The 15,065-nt window shown below is 45.5% G+C and overlaps 1 protein-coding gene across 3 annotated transcripts in view; it reads right to left on the bottom strand.

The window, feature by feature from the left end:
• LOC139418565 (ephrin type-B receptor 4a-like) overlaps positions 1 to 5,910 on the bottom strand; it is a 33,407-nt gene extending 27,497 nt beyond the window's left edge. The window contains exon 1 of one of the 3 annotated variants that reach the window (XM_071168128.1): positions 4,927 to 5,910. In XM_071168128.1, the coding sequence (XP_071024229.1) occupies positions 4,927 to 5,005 (79 nt within the window). In that variant the 5' untranslated portion in view covers positions 5,006 to 5,910. The remainder of the gene's footprint in view (positions 1 to 4,926) is intronic. The other 2 variants (XM_071168130.1, XM_071168129.1) reach the window with 2 other exon arrangements.
• Between the last annotated feature and the right edge of the window lie 9,155 nt (positions 5,911 to 15,065).

The following is a 15,065-nucleotide window of genomic DNA, read 5'->3' as shown; positions in this document are numbered from 1 at the left end:
TCTGTCGTTCAGTCTTCTGCCGTTCCGCCCACTACTCTCCCCCCATCCCACGACTCAAGTCGCATCCATATAATTATCTCTGGACAGAAAATGTGTTTGCATGCATCTCCATGTCAGTCACACTGAGAGAGTCTCCCTCCCACTGAACACTGGGAAAAATACCAAAACAAAAAGGTCAACTCTCTCACACACACTTCCACAGACGCACTCAAATGTGCTCCGACGTAAAAAAAGTACACGCATTCGACTGCGGAAAATAATACGACCAACGTTTAGTGTCGGGGGGGGCTCTCTCCAACGCCCGCATTCTTTAACATATCAAGCTTTTGGGGGCCCCCCCCCAGTGGTGACTGAAAAACCATTACAGACTGTTACAACTGGATATGGTCCTTGTGACGTGAAACATGCAGACACACCACACACGCGCAAACACACACAGGCTCTCAATGACTAATCCGCGGTGGGAGGTGAACAGCTTGACGCTGGAGGACAGTCACTCTGAATGGCAGCACAGACTTAGGCTACATCAACCATCCAAAGATCGGCACGTCCAAGCCCAGATACAAGAGAATACTCGCCCTGCATGGGTCTTCTCTTTCATTCTGACTCATCCCCCTCTTTCTCCCTTTCAGCAGCCAAGGAAAGCCAGACACATTGAGGGGGTACAGCTCAAAATCTTCCTTCCACTGTTCTTTGCTCTTAAAGGCTTAAGACATGGTGGAATTGAAGGGGAGGGGGAGGGGCTTTGGAACAGATTTTGTAGGTTCCAAAGAAGGAAATAAGACAGAGATATCTCGTATGACGATGGATGTAATGATGAAACCAGTGTGAACACGTTGTGTACTCTCTCTCCCTCTGTCTGAGGAGCTGTGTGGTGGGACTGGAAGCCTGCTGCCTGCTGAGCCTCAGTGTTGTTACTGTATATAGGACAGATATTCTGGGGCTCGGGGGAATCACAGCGAGCACACAGGCACGGGAAGTCCCTCTGTCTCCCAGCCAGGCGCTTCTGATTATCACCTACGACACACACTCAACACAGACACACACCCTCTCGCTTTCTCGTCAGCCCTTTCTCATTTCTACTCGACTTGATAGCAGTCTCTCCCTCTCACCCACTGGCAGAAATTACTCTCTCCATAAGTGTCATTCTCTGTCACTGTCTTATTTGAAAGGCTGTGGCCTCATTCCCTGTCCTCTGCTGCCGGTCCCCTCTCTAGTCGTCCCCATTGTGTCCCCTCTCACAGTGAGTGGTGTGTGGGTGGAGGTGCAGACGTGGGTCACCTGCCCCGCTTCTTGCCTGCCTGTCCGCGTGCCACTGACGTTGATGCATGGATTGGGGGCTGGTGGTGGTGAACTGGGGGGCTTTTTCTATCCCCTCATCAACCCGGACTACCGTCCACCTGTCATATTTCCATATGCATCGCATCTCATTTGTGACTTAAGTAGTCTTGATAAGCCAACCCAGACCCACTCAGGAACCCATCTGTCTAGGCCGAGCCCAGCCAGCGGAGGCAACTTCATCAGGCCACGAGAGAGAGAGAGAGAGAGAGAGAGAGAGAGAGAGGGAGAGGGTGAGAGAGCTGCTGAAGAGTAGAGGGAAACTGGCCTGTACATTACAGCTGCACGACTCGGATGCCTGTTTAACTCTTCAAGGGGCTAATCGTGGGATTAAGCCACAGAGGATGATGGGCTGAGGGTGTCAGTGAGGGGGCAGGATTGCTTTAAATGCAAATCCCTTTCTTATAAAAATCAGTTCCATTTAATAGGATTTCGGGGGAAGAAATCCGCATTTCCGCGGCGGGGCAGACAGTGGTAAGTCCAGACTGCACTGCCTCGCTCACATAGCAGAGAGAGAGAGTCAACGGAAAGAGTAACAAAATAAAAGAGTGTGGGGGGGGGGGGGGGGGGGGGCTAACTCTTTCACTTAGGGCCTCTTGCATTCGGAATAAAAACATTATTTTAGCGTTTGCTGGTTTTAGACATTGGGTTTATGGGTTGTGAAGCAGAATGTCACTCAACACGGCACTCTAATCAAAGTATGAGAAAAAGAGAAAAAGAAGCGTAGGTGGAGGAAATGAGAATGCAACAGAGAGAGGATGGGCCTTCAGAGTGGTGTCTTTTGGGGGGTTAGTTCATCTTGGAGGCTGATTGTGAAGGCTCACCGGCTCACTGGGATGGAAGTGTATTTTTTCTTCAAACTCTTCCCGACAAAGACCACTAAATATCTAATATACAATATGCACAGGGATCAGCCTTTGTTTAATCATTCACACACACACACCCACGCATACATACACACGCACACACCCACGCGCGCACTCACACACACTCACACACACTCACACGCACACACACACACACACACACACACACTCACACACTGTCTAATCTCAGAGGGTTTGGGGCCCTTTTGAGGATCTTACCCTGTGGACAGAATCCAATCTACCCCCCACGGACGCCAAGCTTAACTTGGCCAAATGAATCATCACCAGCATTGCCCTTTTTAATACCTTCACAGTCCTGCAGCCACCACATGGAGGTAACACTTCAAAGACCGTCCAATGCCGTGCGAATATGATTTGAAGAAGTAAATAAGGTGTTTAAGTGGAGTTTTTAAAAGGGAGAGGTCACATTCAAACTAACTCGCAGCGCTGCTTCTCTTTCTGCTCCATCTGTTGGGAGTTGAAAAGGGGAATTAGTGAACAGATGTTGGAGGTGGGTTCATGACATGGAAAACGATACATTCTAGGCCTAGATCCTCAAAAACCCTTCTCAATGGAAGTGAAGCAGGCCTACAGAGTAGCATACAGGCCAGGACGTAGAGTGAATCGTAATAGTTCAAGACAACCGACCGAGGGCAAAACCTCGAAGAATATGGTGCTTAAACTTCAATGAATCAACTAAAACACAATCGTGAATTGATTTTGCAATTGCTGCGGCTAATTTACAATGAAGTTGTAGTAGGCATACCCAACGAATCCCTCCAAGTCACCTGTAACGCCATAGCCGTGCTCGGATGTTATCCATGCCTGTCAAACAGCGCCATGTTAATTGTTTGTAGATAGCAGGGACCAGGTGTCTCCATTTCAGCATGTAATGTGGAACTAATCCGAGCCATGCCGTTCAGGGTTGATTGGTAGTGAGACACCGTAGCAATGGTCTGGGTGGATGCGGTCCAGAGGCTGGTACATTGTGGCCAAAAGTATGTGGACGCCACTTCAAATTAGTGGATTCGGGTAATTCAGTCACACCCGTTGTCGACAGGTGAATACAATCGAGCGCACAGCCATGCAATCTCCATAGGAAACAATTGGCAGTAGAATGGCCTTACTGAAGAACTTCGTGACTTTCAATGTGGCACTGTCATAGGGTGGCACCTTTCCAACAAAGTCAGTTCGTAAAATTTCTGCCTTGCTAGAGCTGCCATGGTCAGCTGTGAGCGCTGTTATTATGAAGTGGAAACACCTAGGAGCAACTACGGCACAGCCGCGAAGTGGTAGGCCACACAAGCTCACAGAACGGGGAAGCTGAGTATTGAAGCTTGTAAAAACCATCTGTCCTCGATTGCAACACTCACAACAGAGTTCCAAACTGCCTCTGGAAGCAATGTCAGCACAATAACTGTTCGTTGGGAGCTTTAACTGGGTTTCCATGGCTGAGCAGCCCCACACAAGCCTAAGATCACCATGCTTAATGCCAAGCATCGACTAGAGTGGCTTAAGGATTGTCATTGGACTCCGGTGCAGTGAAAACACCTTCTCTGGAGTGATGAATCATGCTTCACTATCTGGCAGTCCGACTGACAAATCTGGGTTTGGTGGATTCCAGGAGAACTCTACCTGCCCGAATGCATAGTGCCAACTGTAAAGTTTGGTGGAGGAAGAATAATGGACTGAGGCTGTTTTTCATGGTTCGGGCTAGGCCCCTTAGTTCTAGTGAAGGGAAATCTTAACGCTACAACATACAATTACATTCTAGACGATTCTGTGCTTCCAACTTTGTGGCAACAGTTTGGGGAAGGCCCTTTCCTGTGTCAGCATGACAATGTCCCTGTGCACAAAGCTAGGTCCATACAGAAATGGTGTGTTGAGATCGCTGTGGAAGAACTTGACTGGCCTGTACAGAGCCCTGACCTCAACCCCATCGAACACCTTTGGGATGAATTGGAACCCCGGCTTCGAGCCAGGCCTAATCGCTTAACATCAGTGCCCGACCTCACTAATGCTCATGGCTGAATCGCAGCAAGTCACCGCAGCAATGTTCCAACATCTAGTAGAGTGTGGAGGTTGTTATAGCAGCAAAGGGGGGACCAACTCCATATTAATACCCATGATTTTGGAAGGAGACGTTCGACAAGCAGGTGTCCACATACTTTTAGCCATGTAGTGTATGTTTCCACAAAGACCATTTCTGTGCTGTTCCACACCTTTCCAGAACACATACATAAAGACACACTAAATCCACACACACACACACACACACACACACACACACACACACACACACAGCTAATTCATGTACACTTGCATAGGCTCTTGTGCAGGCCAGTCAAGTTAATCTTCATTAACGGGAAAAGTCTCATTGCAATAGTTAGATAGTGGAGGGTGATGATTCTCTATACAAAGACAACATAATGTACAGTAAACATAGTTCATGTAGGAGTGTAGGATTTGATTAACCTCTTCACGATAATTGTCAACTAGCATGTTACATTGCCATGTGCAGCTGTTGCAATGTAACGGTGCTGTTGTTACAATGTAACCACAATCTGAAGGCAAAATGGGTCTTAATCATATTTTCAATAACCTATTATTAGGTAGCCTAATAACCCCACTGTACACTGTTTGTCGATAATAAGCATGATGACAGAACATGAAACAGCCTTGTTATATTTGAGAACATTGTACAGGAGGTAATCCAACCTACCTTCCTCTGCTGTCGACAGAAGCACACATTCCAGCAGGACCAGCCAAAGTGGGGCAATGCGACTGGATATGAAATTCATAATGGCATACAGATTATCCGTAATTTAAACGAACTCCTTCGGTTGTGTTGGTCAAAAAAAAACAACGTGTAACTGGGAATTCAGTGGCACTGTCAGCTGGACCGTGTACCCATTGGCCGCAACACCGACCACATCTGACACGGACCACAGTTCAAACACCAGTTTCACTGGAAATGAGTAATTCAAAAATGCGGTCACAGCATTTCAAGGAAAACCTTGCTTTTTGACGGACGGTTGCCAAGTCAATATCTCATGGAATAAGTCGATTAAAAAAAATCAACCACCAGTTTCTTTAAAAATCGAGCATAGTCAATCAAAAATCAACTTTCATATTAGGGAAAACTTTGCTTTATAGTGCTATAGAATATTGTATAGCTTGGCTATACAATTATATAGCACCGTTGTCCTTTGTCTCCTCTGTCATGTTCAAAAAGGGGACGCATGTATGTGAAACTTATCGTATTCTTGGGATGTATTCGGTCCACTCTTTGTCCGCCAGCCCTCTACTTCTCCCAAATGTCCTCTCAATTCGATGTCTAGACTCCGCAATTAAAGCACTTGAAAACCCCCTCAATTCTCAACATGAACGAAAAGAATGTTACTGCTGCGTTTTGTTCGTTTCGGTAGCCTATTTTCTTTCCAAACGACCAGAACAATAATTGTATGATTTTTTTTTTTCCTAAAAAAATGTAGTCGATTGGTCGGGAACAACTGCGTGTCTCGTTGCCACTGCCTGTACGTTTCCAGTGATGTGGAATGATTGACAAATTAGAGAGTTTAAATATATATATATATTTTAAACGATAAATCACTTTCAGGTAATAATAAACAAAAAACAAAAAGTTATGGACTTATCTGCCGTCCAGTCGCAGTCGTCTCACTGGGGATGTTTCACCACACACAATCAGAGTCGAAAAGCACTAACCTCCACTGACTGCATTACGCCCCGCCTTCACGCACACATTTTCGGCCAATCATAGGTCAATTTGAGCTGTCAGTCAAATAGGAATATGCAAATCAATGTATGTATTCACTCGACCCCTACTTTTGTGATATTTTTTTGCGATCTTGTATCTTGTTGAGAGTTTCTGCAGCCTAAATTACGGGAGTGATATTGCTCATACCAAAGTGTTATCGTGTTTCATTCATGATACACACATTGAAATAGCCTACAGGTTTTTGGGATGTGGAGATCATATTACAATGTTCTATTTTATGGTCTTAAGTTTCATCCCAGTCTGCTCTGCAAGCATACAATATATGTAGGCTACTTACTACAATCTAGTTGGAGAATAAACCAGCAGACTTGTGTCTGGTTTCATGTCATTCCCATGCAAATAAATGCACTCTCAATTCAGGGTCGCAGGGGCCCACTTTGTGTATTGGCCTGTTATTTCCTCGGCAGTGACTTCATGAAAGTGAAGGAGCGGTTTGTCCTTTTCTTACGTAAATTATCTGGAAAACCGGTGGAAAACAATTAGTAGCAGTGAAAGACTGTCACTCTCAGCTGAGAACAAGAACGCGTTGAGAATTAAAAAATAATGCTTATTACGATATACAGTACATTTTATAATGATATTCTATGATATACTTATATTATGGTATAGTCCGCAAGTCAGAAAACCGACATTTCTGGTGTTAGACCTATAAAGTGATGTTTTATTCATTTCTTTAGGGTGTGTGTGACTTAATGGCCTACAAATCTTTTTCACACCCCACATTTAGCGCATACTATGCTCACATCACCATGCTGTGTTTTCATGTGTTGCTGCCAGGCTATGTTGTCTTAGGTCTCTCTTTATGTCGTGTTGTGTTGTCTCTCTTGTCATGATGTGCGTCTTGTCCAATATTTGTATTTAATTTTTAATCCCAGACCCGGTCCCCACAGGAGGCCTTTTGTCTTTTAGTAGGCCGTCATTGTAAATAAGAATTTGTTCCCAACTGACTTGCCTAGTTAAATATCATCATCATCACCCAGTGCCTGGGCTTACCTCCGCTGTACCCGCACCCCACCATACCCCTGTTTGTGCATTATGCCCTGAATATATTCTACCATGCCCAGAAACCTGCTCCTCTTATTCTCTGTCCCCAACGCCCTAGGCGACCAGTTTTGATAGCCTTCAGCCGCACCCTCATACTACTCCTTCTCTGTTCCGCGGGTGATGTGGAGGTAAACCCAGGCCCTGCATGTCCCCAGGCACCCTCATTTGTTGACTTCTGTGATCGAAAAAGCCTTGGTTTCATGCATGTCAACATCAGAAGCCTCCTCCCTAAGTTTGTCTTACTCACTGCTCTAGCACACTCTGCTAACCCTGATGTCCTTGCCGTGTCTGAATCCTGGCTCAGGAAGGCCACCAAAAATTCTGAGATTTCCATACCCAACTATAACATCTTCCGTCAAGATAGAACTGCCAAAGGAGGAGGAGTTGCAGTCTACTGCAGAGAGAGCCTGCAAAGTAATGTCACACTTTCCAGGTCCATACCCAAACAGTTCGAACTACTAATTTTGAAAATTACTCTCTCCAGAAATAAGTCTCTCACTGTTGCCGCCTGCTACCGACCCCCCTCAGCTCCCAGCTGTGCCCTGGACACCATTTGTGAATTGATCGCCCCCCATCTAGCTTCAGAGTTTGTTCTGTTAGGTGACCTAAACTGGGATATGCTTAACACCCCGGCAGTCCTACAATCTAAGCTAGATGCCCTCAATCTCACTCAAATCATCAAGGAACCCACCAGGTACAACCCTAACTCTGTAAACAAGGGCACCCTCATTGACGTCATCCTGACCAACTGGCCCTCCAAATACACCTCCGCTGTCTTCAACCAGGATCTCAGCGATCACTGCCTCATTGCCTGTATCCGCTACGGAGCCGCAGTCAAACGACCACCCCTCATCACTGTCAAACGCTCCCTAAAACACTTCTGTGAGCAGGCCTTTCTAATCGACCTGGCCCGGGTATCCTGGAAGGACATTGACCTCATCCCGTCAGTTGAGGATGCCTGGTCTTTCTTTAAAAGTAACTTCCTCACCATTTTAGATAAGCATGCTCCGTTCAAAAAATGCAGAACTAAGAACAGATATAGCCCCTGGTTCACTCCAGACCTGACTGCCCTCGACCAGCACAAAAACATCCTGTGGCGGACTGCACTAACATCGAACAGTCCCCGCGATATGCAACTGTTCAGGGAAGTCAGGAACCAATACACACAGTCAGTCAGGAAAGCTAAAGCCAACTTCTTCAGGCAGAAGTTTGCATCCTGTAGCTCCAACTCCAAAAAGTTCTGGGACACTGTGAAGTCCATGGAGAACAAGAGCACCTCCTCCCAGCTGCCCACTGCACTGAGGCTAGGTAACACGGTCACCACCGATAAATCCATGATTATCGAAAACTTCAACAAGCATTTCTCAACGGCTGGCCATGCCTTCCGCCTGGCTACTCCAACCTCGTCCAACAGCTCCCCCCCCCCCGCAGCTACTCGCCCAAGCCTCTCCAGGTTCTCCTTTACCCACATCCAGATAGCAGATGTTCTGAAAGAGCTGCAAAACCTGGACCCGTACAAATCAGCTGGGCTTGACAATCTGGACCCTCTATTCCTGAAACTATCCGCCGCCATTGTCGCAACCCCTATTACCAGCCTGTTCAACCTCTCTTTCATATCGTCTGAGATCCCCAAGGATTGGAAAGCTGCCGCAGTCATCCCCCTCTTCAAAGGGGGCGACACCCTGGACCCAAACTGTTACAGACCAATATCCATCCTGCCCTGCCTATCTAAGGTCTTCGAAAGCCAAGTCAACAAACAGATCACTGACCATCTTGAATCCCACCGTACCTTCTCCGCTGTGCAATCTGGTTTCCGAGCTGGTCACGGGTGTACCTCAGCCACGCTCAAGGTGCTAAACGATATCATAACCGCCATCGATAAAAGACAGTACTGTGCAGCCGTCTTCATAGACCTTGCCAAGGCTTTCGACTCTGTCAATCACCGTATTCTTATTGGCAGACTCAGTAGCCTCGGTTTTTCGGATGACTGCCTTGCCTGGTTCACCAATTACTTTGCAGACAGAGTTCAGTGTGTCAAATCGGAGGGCATGCTGTCCGGTCCTCTGGCAGTCTCTATGGGGGTGCCACAGGGTTCAATTCTCGGGCCGACTCTTTTCTCTGTATATATCAATGATGTTTCTCATGCTGCGGGCGATTCCCTGATCCACCTCTACGCAGACGACACCATTCTATATACTTCCGGCCCGTCCTTGGACACTGTGCTATCTAACCTCCAAACGAGCTTCAATGCCATACAGCACTCCTTCCGTGGCCTCCAACTGCTCTTAAACGCTAGTAAAACCAAATGCATGCTTTTCAACCGTTCGCTGCCTGCACCCGCACGCCTGACCAGCATCACCACCCTGGATGGTTCCGACCTTGAATATGTGGACATCTATAAGTACCTAGGTGTCTGGCTAGACTCTAAACTCTCCTTCCAGACCCATATCAAACATCTCCAATCGAAAATCAAATCAAGAGTCGGCTTTCTATTCCGCAACAAAGCCTCCTTCACTCACGCCGCCAAACTTACCCTAGTAAAACTGACTATCCTACCGATCCTCGACTTCGGCGATGTCATCTACAAAATTGCTTCCAACACTCTACTCAGCAAACTGGATGCAGTTTATCACAGTGCCATCCGTTTTGTCACTAAAGCACCTTATACCACCCACCACTGCGACTTGTATGCTCTAATCGGCTGGCCCTCGCTACATATTCGTCGCCAGACCCACTGGCTCCAGCTCATCTACAAGTCCATGCTAGGTAAAGCTCCGCCTTATCTCAGTTCACTGGTTACGATGGCAACACCCATCCGTAGCACGCGCTCCAGCAGGTGTATCTCACTGATCATCCCTAAAGCCAACACCTCATTTGGCCGCCTTTCGTTCCAGTTCTCTGCTGCCTGTGATTGGAACGAATTGCAAAAATCACTGAAGTTGGAGACTTTTATCTCCCTCACCAACTTCAAACATCTGCTATCTGAGCAGCTAACCGATCGCTGCAGCTGTACATAGTCTATTGGTAAATAGCCCACCCATTTTCACCTACCTCATCCCCATACTGTTTTTATTTATTTATTTTTCTGCTCTTTTGCACACCAATATCTCTACCTTTACATCTGCATAATTGTAATTATTTGCCTACCTTCTCATGCCTTTTGCACACAATGTATATATAGACTCCCCTTTTTTCTACTGTGTTATTGACTTGTTAATTGTTTACTCCATGTGTAACTCTGTGTTGTCTGTTCACACTGCTATGCCTTATCTTGGCCAGGTCGCAGTTGCAAATGAGAACTTGTTCTCAACTAGCCTACCTGGTTAAATAAAGGTGAAATAAAATAAAAAAATAAAAGAATTTGTTCCCAACTGACTTGCCTAGTTAAATAAAGGTTAAATGAAATAAAAAATAAAAAACATCAGGTACGCATCTCCACTCGAGATATTAGGCGACGTAAATCTCCTTCTCCTCCACAGAAACTGCTGTAACATAAATTAATGTATCCTACATTGCTGAATGTGATAATCAGTTTAAAATAACAAGGGAATTATAATCAAGGGTGTTGAATTGAGCTATTTGCACGAAAAGATCCCTTTGACCAACACTTATATGTCACAGATTCAGAATATGAGCAGTATGCACAGAAGACACACAACCAATACCAAAACCATACCCGTACACCCATTGTGCAGGTGGCGTAGGCAGCTGTGTGTTGCAGTGAGAGGTTTTTGAGTCCAAGGTGGCCCCAAAAAAGTCTGGTCCATGGGTAACTGGGTCAGATGAAGGTTAAATGGGGTCAGGTCTAACTGGGCTTAATCCAAGGCTCTATCCTGTGGCACACACACTCCTGGACACGATCCATTCATACACTACACAATACTACAGCAGAAGTATACAACACTGTCTTTCACTCTGTCGACGTGAATTAAAGGCAGACGTGGGTGGGAACAAGGCTGGATCAGCAAGTTTCTCAGAGACGGTACGCGTCCACAGCGGGCCATAAACCCCATGTTCCCTTACACATATGCTAACAGCTCTGAGGGTGTTGGGCGAGACTTTCGGGGCTTCCCTCTCTGGGCTGAGACAGAGACATGGCGGAGGTGAGAACAGTGGGAACCAGAAAGGTAAAAAAAACGAATGAAAGAAACACACCACGTGAAGAGCTGAGACTCACACGGTGCCACAGAGGTGTGAAGTCGGCGGTGGTTCGGCGTCAGTGTGTGTGAAAGGGGGGAGGGGTGGAGGGGGGCTATGAGCAGGCTACTGTTCTGCCATGGCCTCAGGACATCTGATGCTACTGTTACATCCCGGACCAAAACCCTTCCATCCTCTATCCCCCCAGACAGTGGAGCAGGTGTGAGGTAGCAATGACCCACGGCTTTTCTCTGCTTCTGATCCGCAAACACAACATTTAGCCTTCCCATCCATAATACCGATGACTGATTTACAACTGCACAGTCACCGCAATTACCCCCAAAGCCGCTCAGCTGCAGTCTTCCTCGGCCCCTCTCCTCCCCCCGTGATCACTTCACGTCACCCATCTTTAATTGGGATATCGAAATGAAAACAACATGAAAGTAGGGGGGGTTGCCATGGTAACCACGGAGGGCAGAAAGGCGAGGGGAGGGTGCTAAGTTGTGCTGTGGAATGCAGGATTTAAATAATAACGCAGACACAAAATAATTCATTATGCAAAAGAGAGGGGCAGGGAGGGGGGGGGGGGGGGGGGGTTGGGGATGAGAGAGGAGGAGGAGAGGATAAGGACACAGGAGACACAGGAAGTGAGAGTGAGGGAGAGGATGGGAGATGGGCATGAGGGAAAGAGAGAGAGAGTGTGTGTGTGTGTGAGAGAGAGGGAGGGGAGAGAGAGCTGTGAAAGAACTGCTTTCATGGCTCATGGGCATGGTCTCATGTTTAGCCCCCCCCCCCCCCCCCCCCCACACTTCAAGCCCTCCCTTACCTTTAGCCCTCACATCGTAAAAACAGCCCACCCCAAACCAAACCCATATATCCAAACACCAGCACTCTTTCAAATCGGCTCCATGATCCCATACCTCATGCCTGTATCCCTAGTTCAGTGACAGCCTAGCCATACACCTGGTTACTTACAGGGAGACAACCCAGGTATGACCGTTAAAGGATGATGATAATGGTGTTGTTCTACAACCTTATGTAATCCATTCAACAGAGACATATGTCTGTAGTGCTGGGATTTCAAATCTCATTGGGATAACAGCTAACCCTAGAGCTGACCCAGTTCTGACCAGAGATAATGTGCTCATGAATGAAACGGTAATGGAATACTTGTGACCCGAAGTGCTGAGCCACGGTGAGAAACGCGTGGATGACACAAAGACTGTACACACCACGAGTGTAAGGTGGAACATCAGCACAGAGCGCAAATGAAGGATCCTGCCAGGCAGCACACACACACACACACACAAAGGAAGAAGCTGTATAGCTAGAATTCACCACAGAGAGTGAAACTAAAAGACTGTAGGAACAGGTACTTATTACTGGTTTTGTGAAGTGTCCCCTGCATATCAAATGGACAGATCTGTAGTGGGTTAGATATGCCTATGGTAACTGGCCTCTCAGACTGATCCTAATCACACTTGGGGAGACAATATGGTGTGATTCTCTCTTCTCATGCCCTATTAGTCACACCAAGTGCACACCCGCAGCTACACAGGCAACACACACACACACACCTAATGGACTGGTTATATAGTGATTTTCCAATGCTCAAAGTGCTTGACATTGTAAGCGGGACTGGTTATATAGTGATTTTCCAATGCTCAAAGTGCTTGACATTGTAAGCAGGGGGGGGGGGGGGGTAGTGCCCTACCTTCTGTCTTCACTGAACACACACACACACACACACCTCTAAATCTCAGGCTCACAGAGGAAGCATCTTTGTTGTGTGATTTCCTAAAGGGAAAAGGGTGGTCCCCTAGGTGTCAGCAGAGTGAGGAGGGAGTGAGAGAGAGAGAGAAGGGGGGGGGGGGGGGGACATGGAGAGACAGAGAAAAAATGAAAGAGAAAAACAAAAAAACAATACATTTGGGAAAACAAGAAACACTCAAAAACACACCACAAAAGTGGAAGGAGAGCCAAAAATAAAAGATTGCAGTAGGTGAAACTGGAGACTGCGGAGAAGTACTCTACAATAATGGTATACGAGTGCCCCCTAAAGGACAAAATGTTCTGGTCATTTTCCTCCTCCCAGGCTGAGGACCAACCTTACCTGTGAATGGTTAGTTCCTGGCTTGTTCCCAAAACACAACATGAAACAGTCTCTGCAAAAACAAAATGGTGCCATGACACAATTTTTTTTCTTCCAGAAAGCTTATTTTAATTAATTGTCTTGTCTTTATAGCTAATTTACAACAAGCGATTCACTTAAATGAAACATATTAGTTTGCTTGATATTGTCATTGTTAAATATCTTTTGCAAGATAAATCATTTTAAACACATGTTCTGCATCAGTTGACCTCGATGTAATCTTATCATCAGTCTATTCAGTAAAAATGTATATATATATTTTGTTTAGGAGTATCACACTATGATATGGATGTCTGAGACAGAGAATAAGAAATACATTTGATTTTTCAAATAAAGAAATGAATAACATACTATTATTCCATTCATGTAGAATGTGTGTGTGTGTGTGTGTGTGTGTGTGTGTGTGTGCGCGCGTGTGTGTGAGAGACCCACTCAAAGTGACGTGTTCCTGTATTAGAGGGGGTAGCAGGGCTGTGGGCTCAGGTACCAGTGCTGAGACTGATGGTTTCTCTAATGTCCAATTAGCAGTATGCATTGCAACAGCGTCCCACACGCCTCTGTATTTACAACAGTTCTGGCCACTCCCCAAAAACGGACATTTCTTTGAGTGAAGAAGAAAAAAAATGATACAAATGTAGAATGTACAGACTTCCAAGTGAATACAACTGAAACAGTGAGAGCACTTAATAATAAATAATCAATCCAAAACATTACCACTTTCCATCTCTCACTGGGGGAAAGCAAGTGAGCCCAAAAATCAAAGAACAATAAATATGAACGGTCACTTCCACCAGTAACTTCACCCTTTAAACGTCAAATCAAAAGTTCTTAACCCATGGTTAGAAATACAAACCCCTGGAATCCATATTTTATTTTGTCTTATTCTCACTCCCCCTATTAAAACCTGTGTTAATGCTGTCAGTGCAAACATATTATTATACTTATATATCATACCTATAACGTATTATTGTATATCTTCGAAGACACCCAAACCCGGTCTCATTGCATATCATCATTACACTATTGCACCAAATCTCATGAGCCTGGAACGCACACACGCAAGCACACACATTTGCATACCCACCCATTCACATGCACAACCACCCACGTACACATGCACACGCATACACACGCCACCTTACCCCATCCATAAGATAGGACTAGTGTATTATATAGCTACTGTACCTCAACTCAAAACACTCTAGCCAACAGGAAGTGAGATGTGTAACTGGAGAAGATAATACACATGCTGCACTGAGGCTCCGTTATTTCTCAGTTATATCTCAGTTATTTCTCAGTTATATCTCAGTTATATCTCAGTTATTTCTCAGTTATATTTCAGTTATTTCTCAGTTATATCTCAGTTATATCTCAGTTATAGCTCCGTTATATCTCAGTTATAGCTCAGATATATTGCAGTTATATCTTAGATATTTCTCAGTCATATCTCAGTTATTTCTCAGATATAGCTCAGTTATAGCTCAGTTATATCTCAGTTATATCTCAGTTATAGCTCAGTTATATCTCAGTTATATCTCAGTTACACCTCAGTTATATCTCAGTTATAGCTCAGTTATATCTCAGTTATATCTCAGATATATGTGTTATAGCTCAGTTATAGCTCAGTCATATCTGTTATATCTCAGTTATAGCTCAGTTATATCTCAGTTATATCTCATATATATGTGTTATAGCTCAGTTATATCTCAGATATATGTGTTATAGCTCA

Source organism: Oncorhynchus clarkii, chromosome 10 (assembly GCF_045791955.1).
Source record: "Oncorhynchus clarkii lewisi isolate Uvic-CL-2024 chromosome 10, UVic_Ocla_1.0, whole genome shotgun sequence".
NCBI classification, from domain to species: Eukaryota; Metazoa; Chordata; class Actinopteri; order Salmoniformes; family Salmonidae; genus Oncorhynchus; species Oncorhynchus clarkii.
The sequence above is the reverse complement of the archived record's forward strand: the minus strand, read 5'-3'. Positions and strand labels throughout refer to the sequence as shown.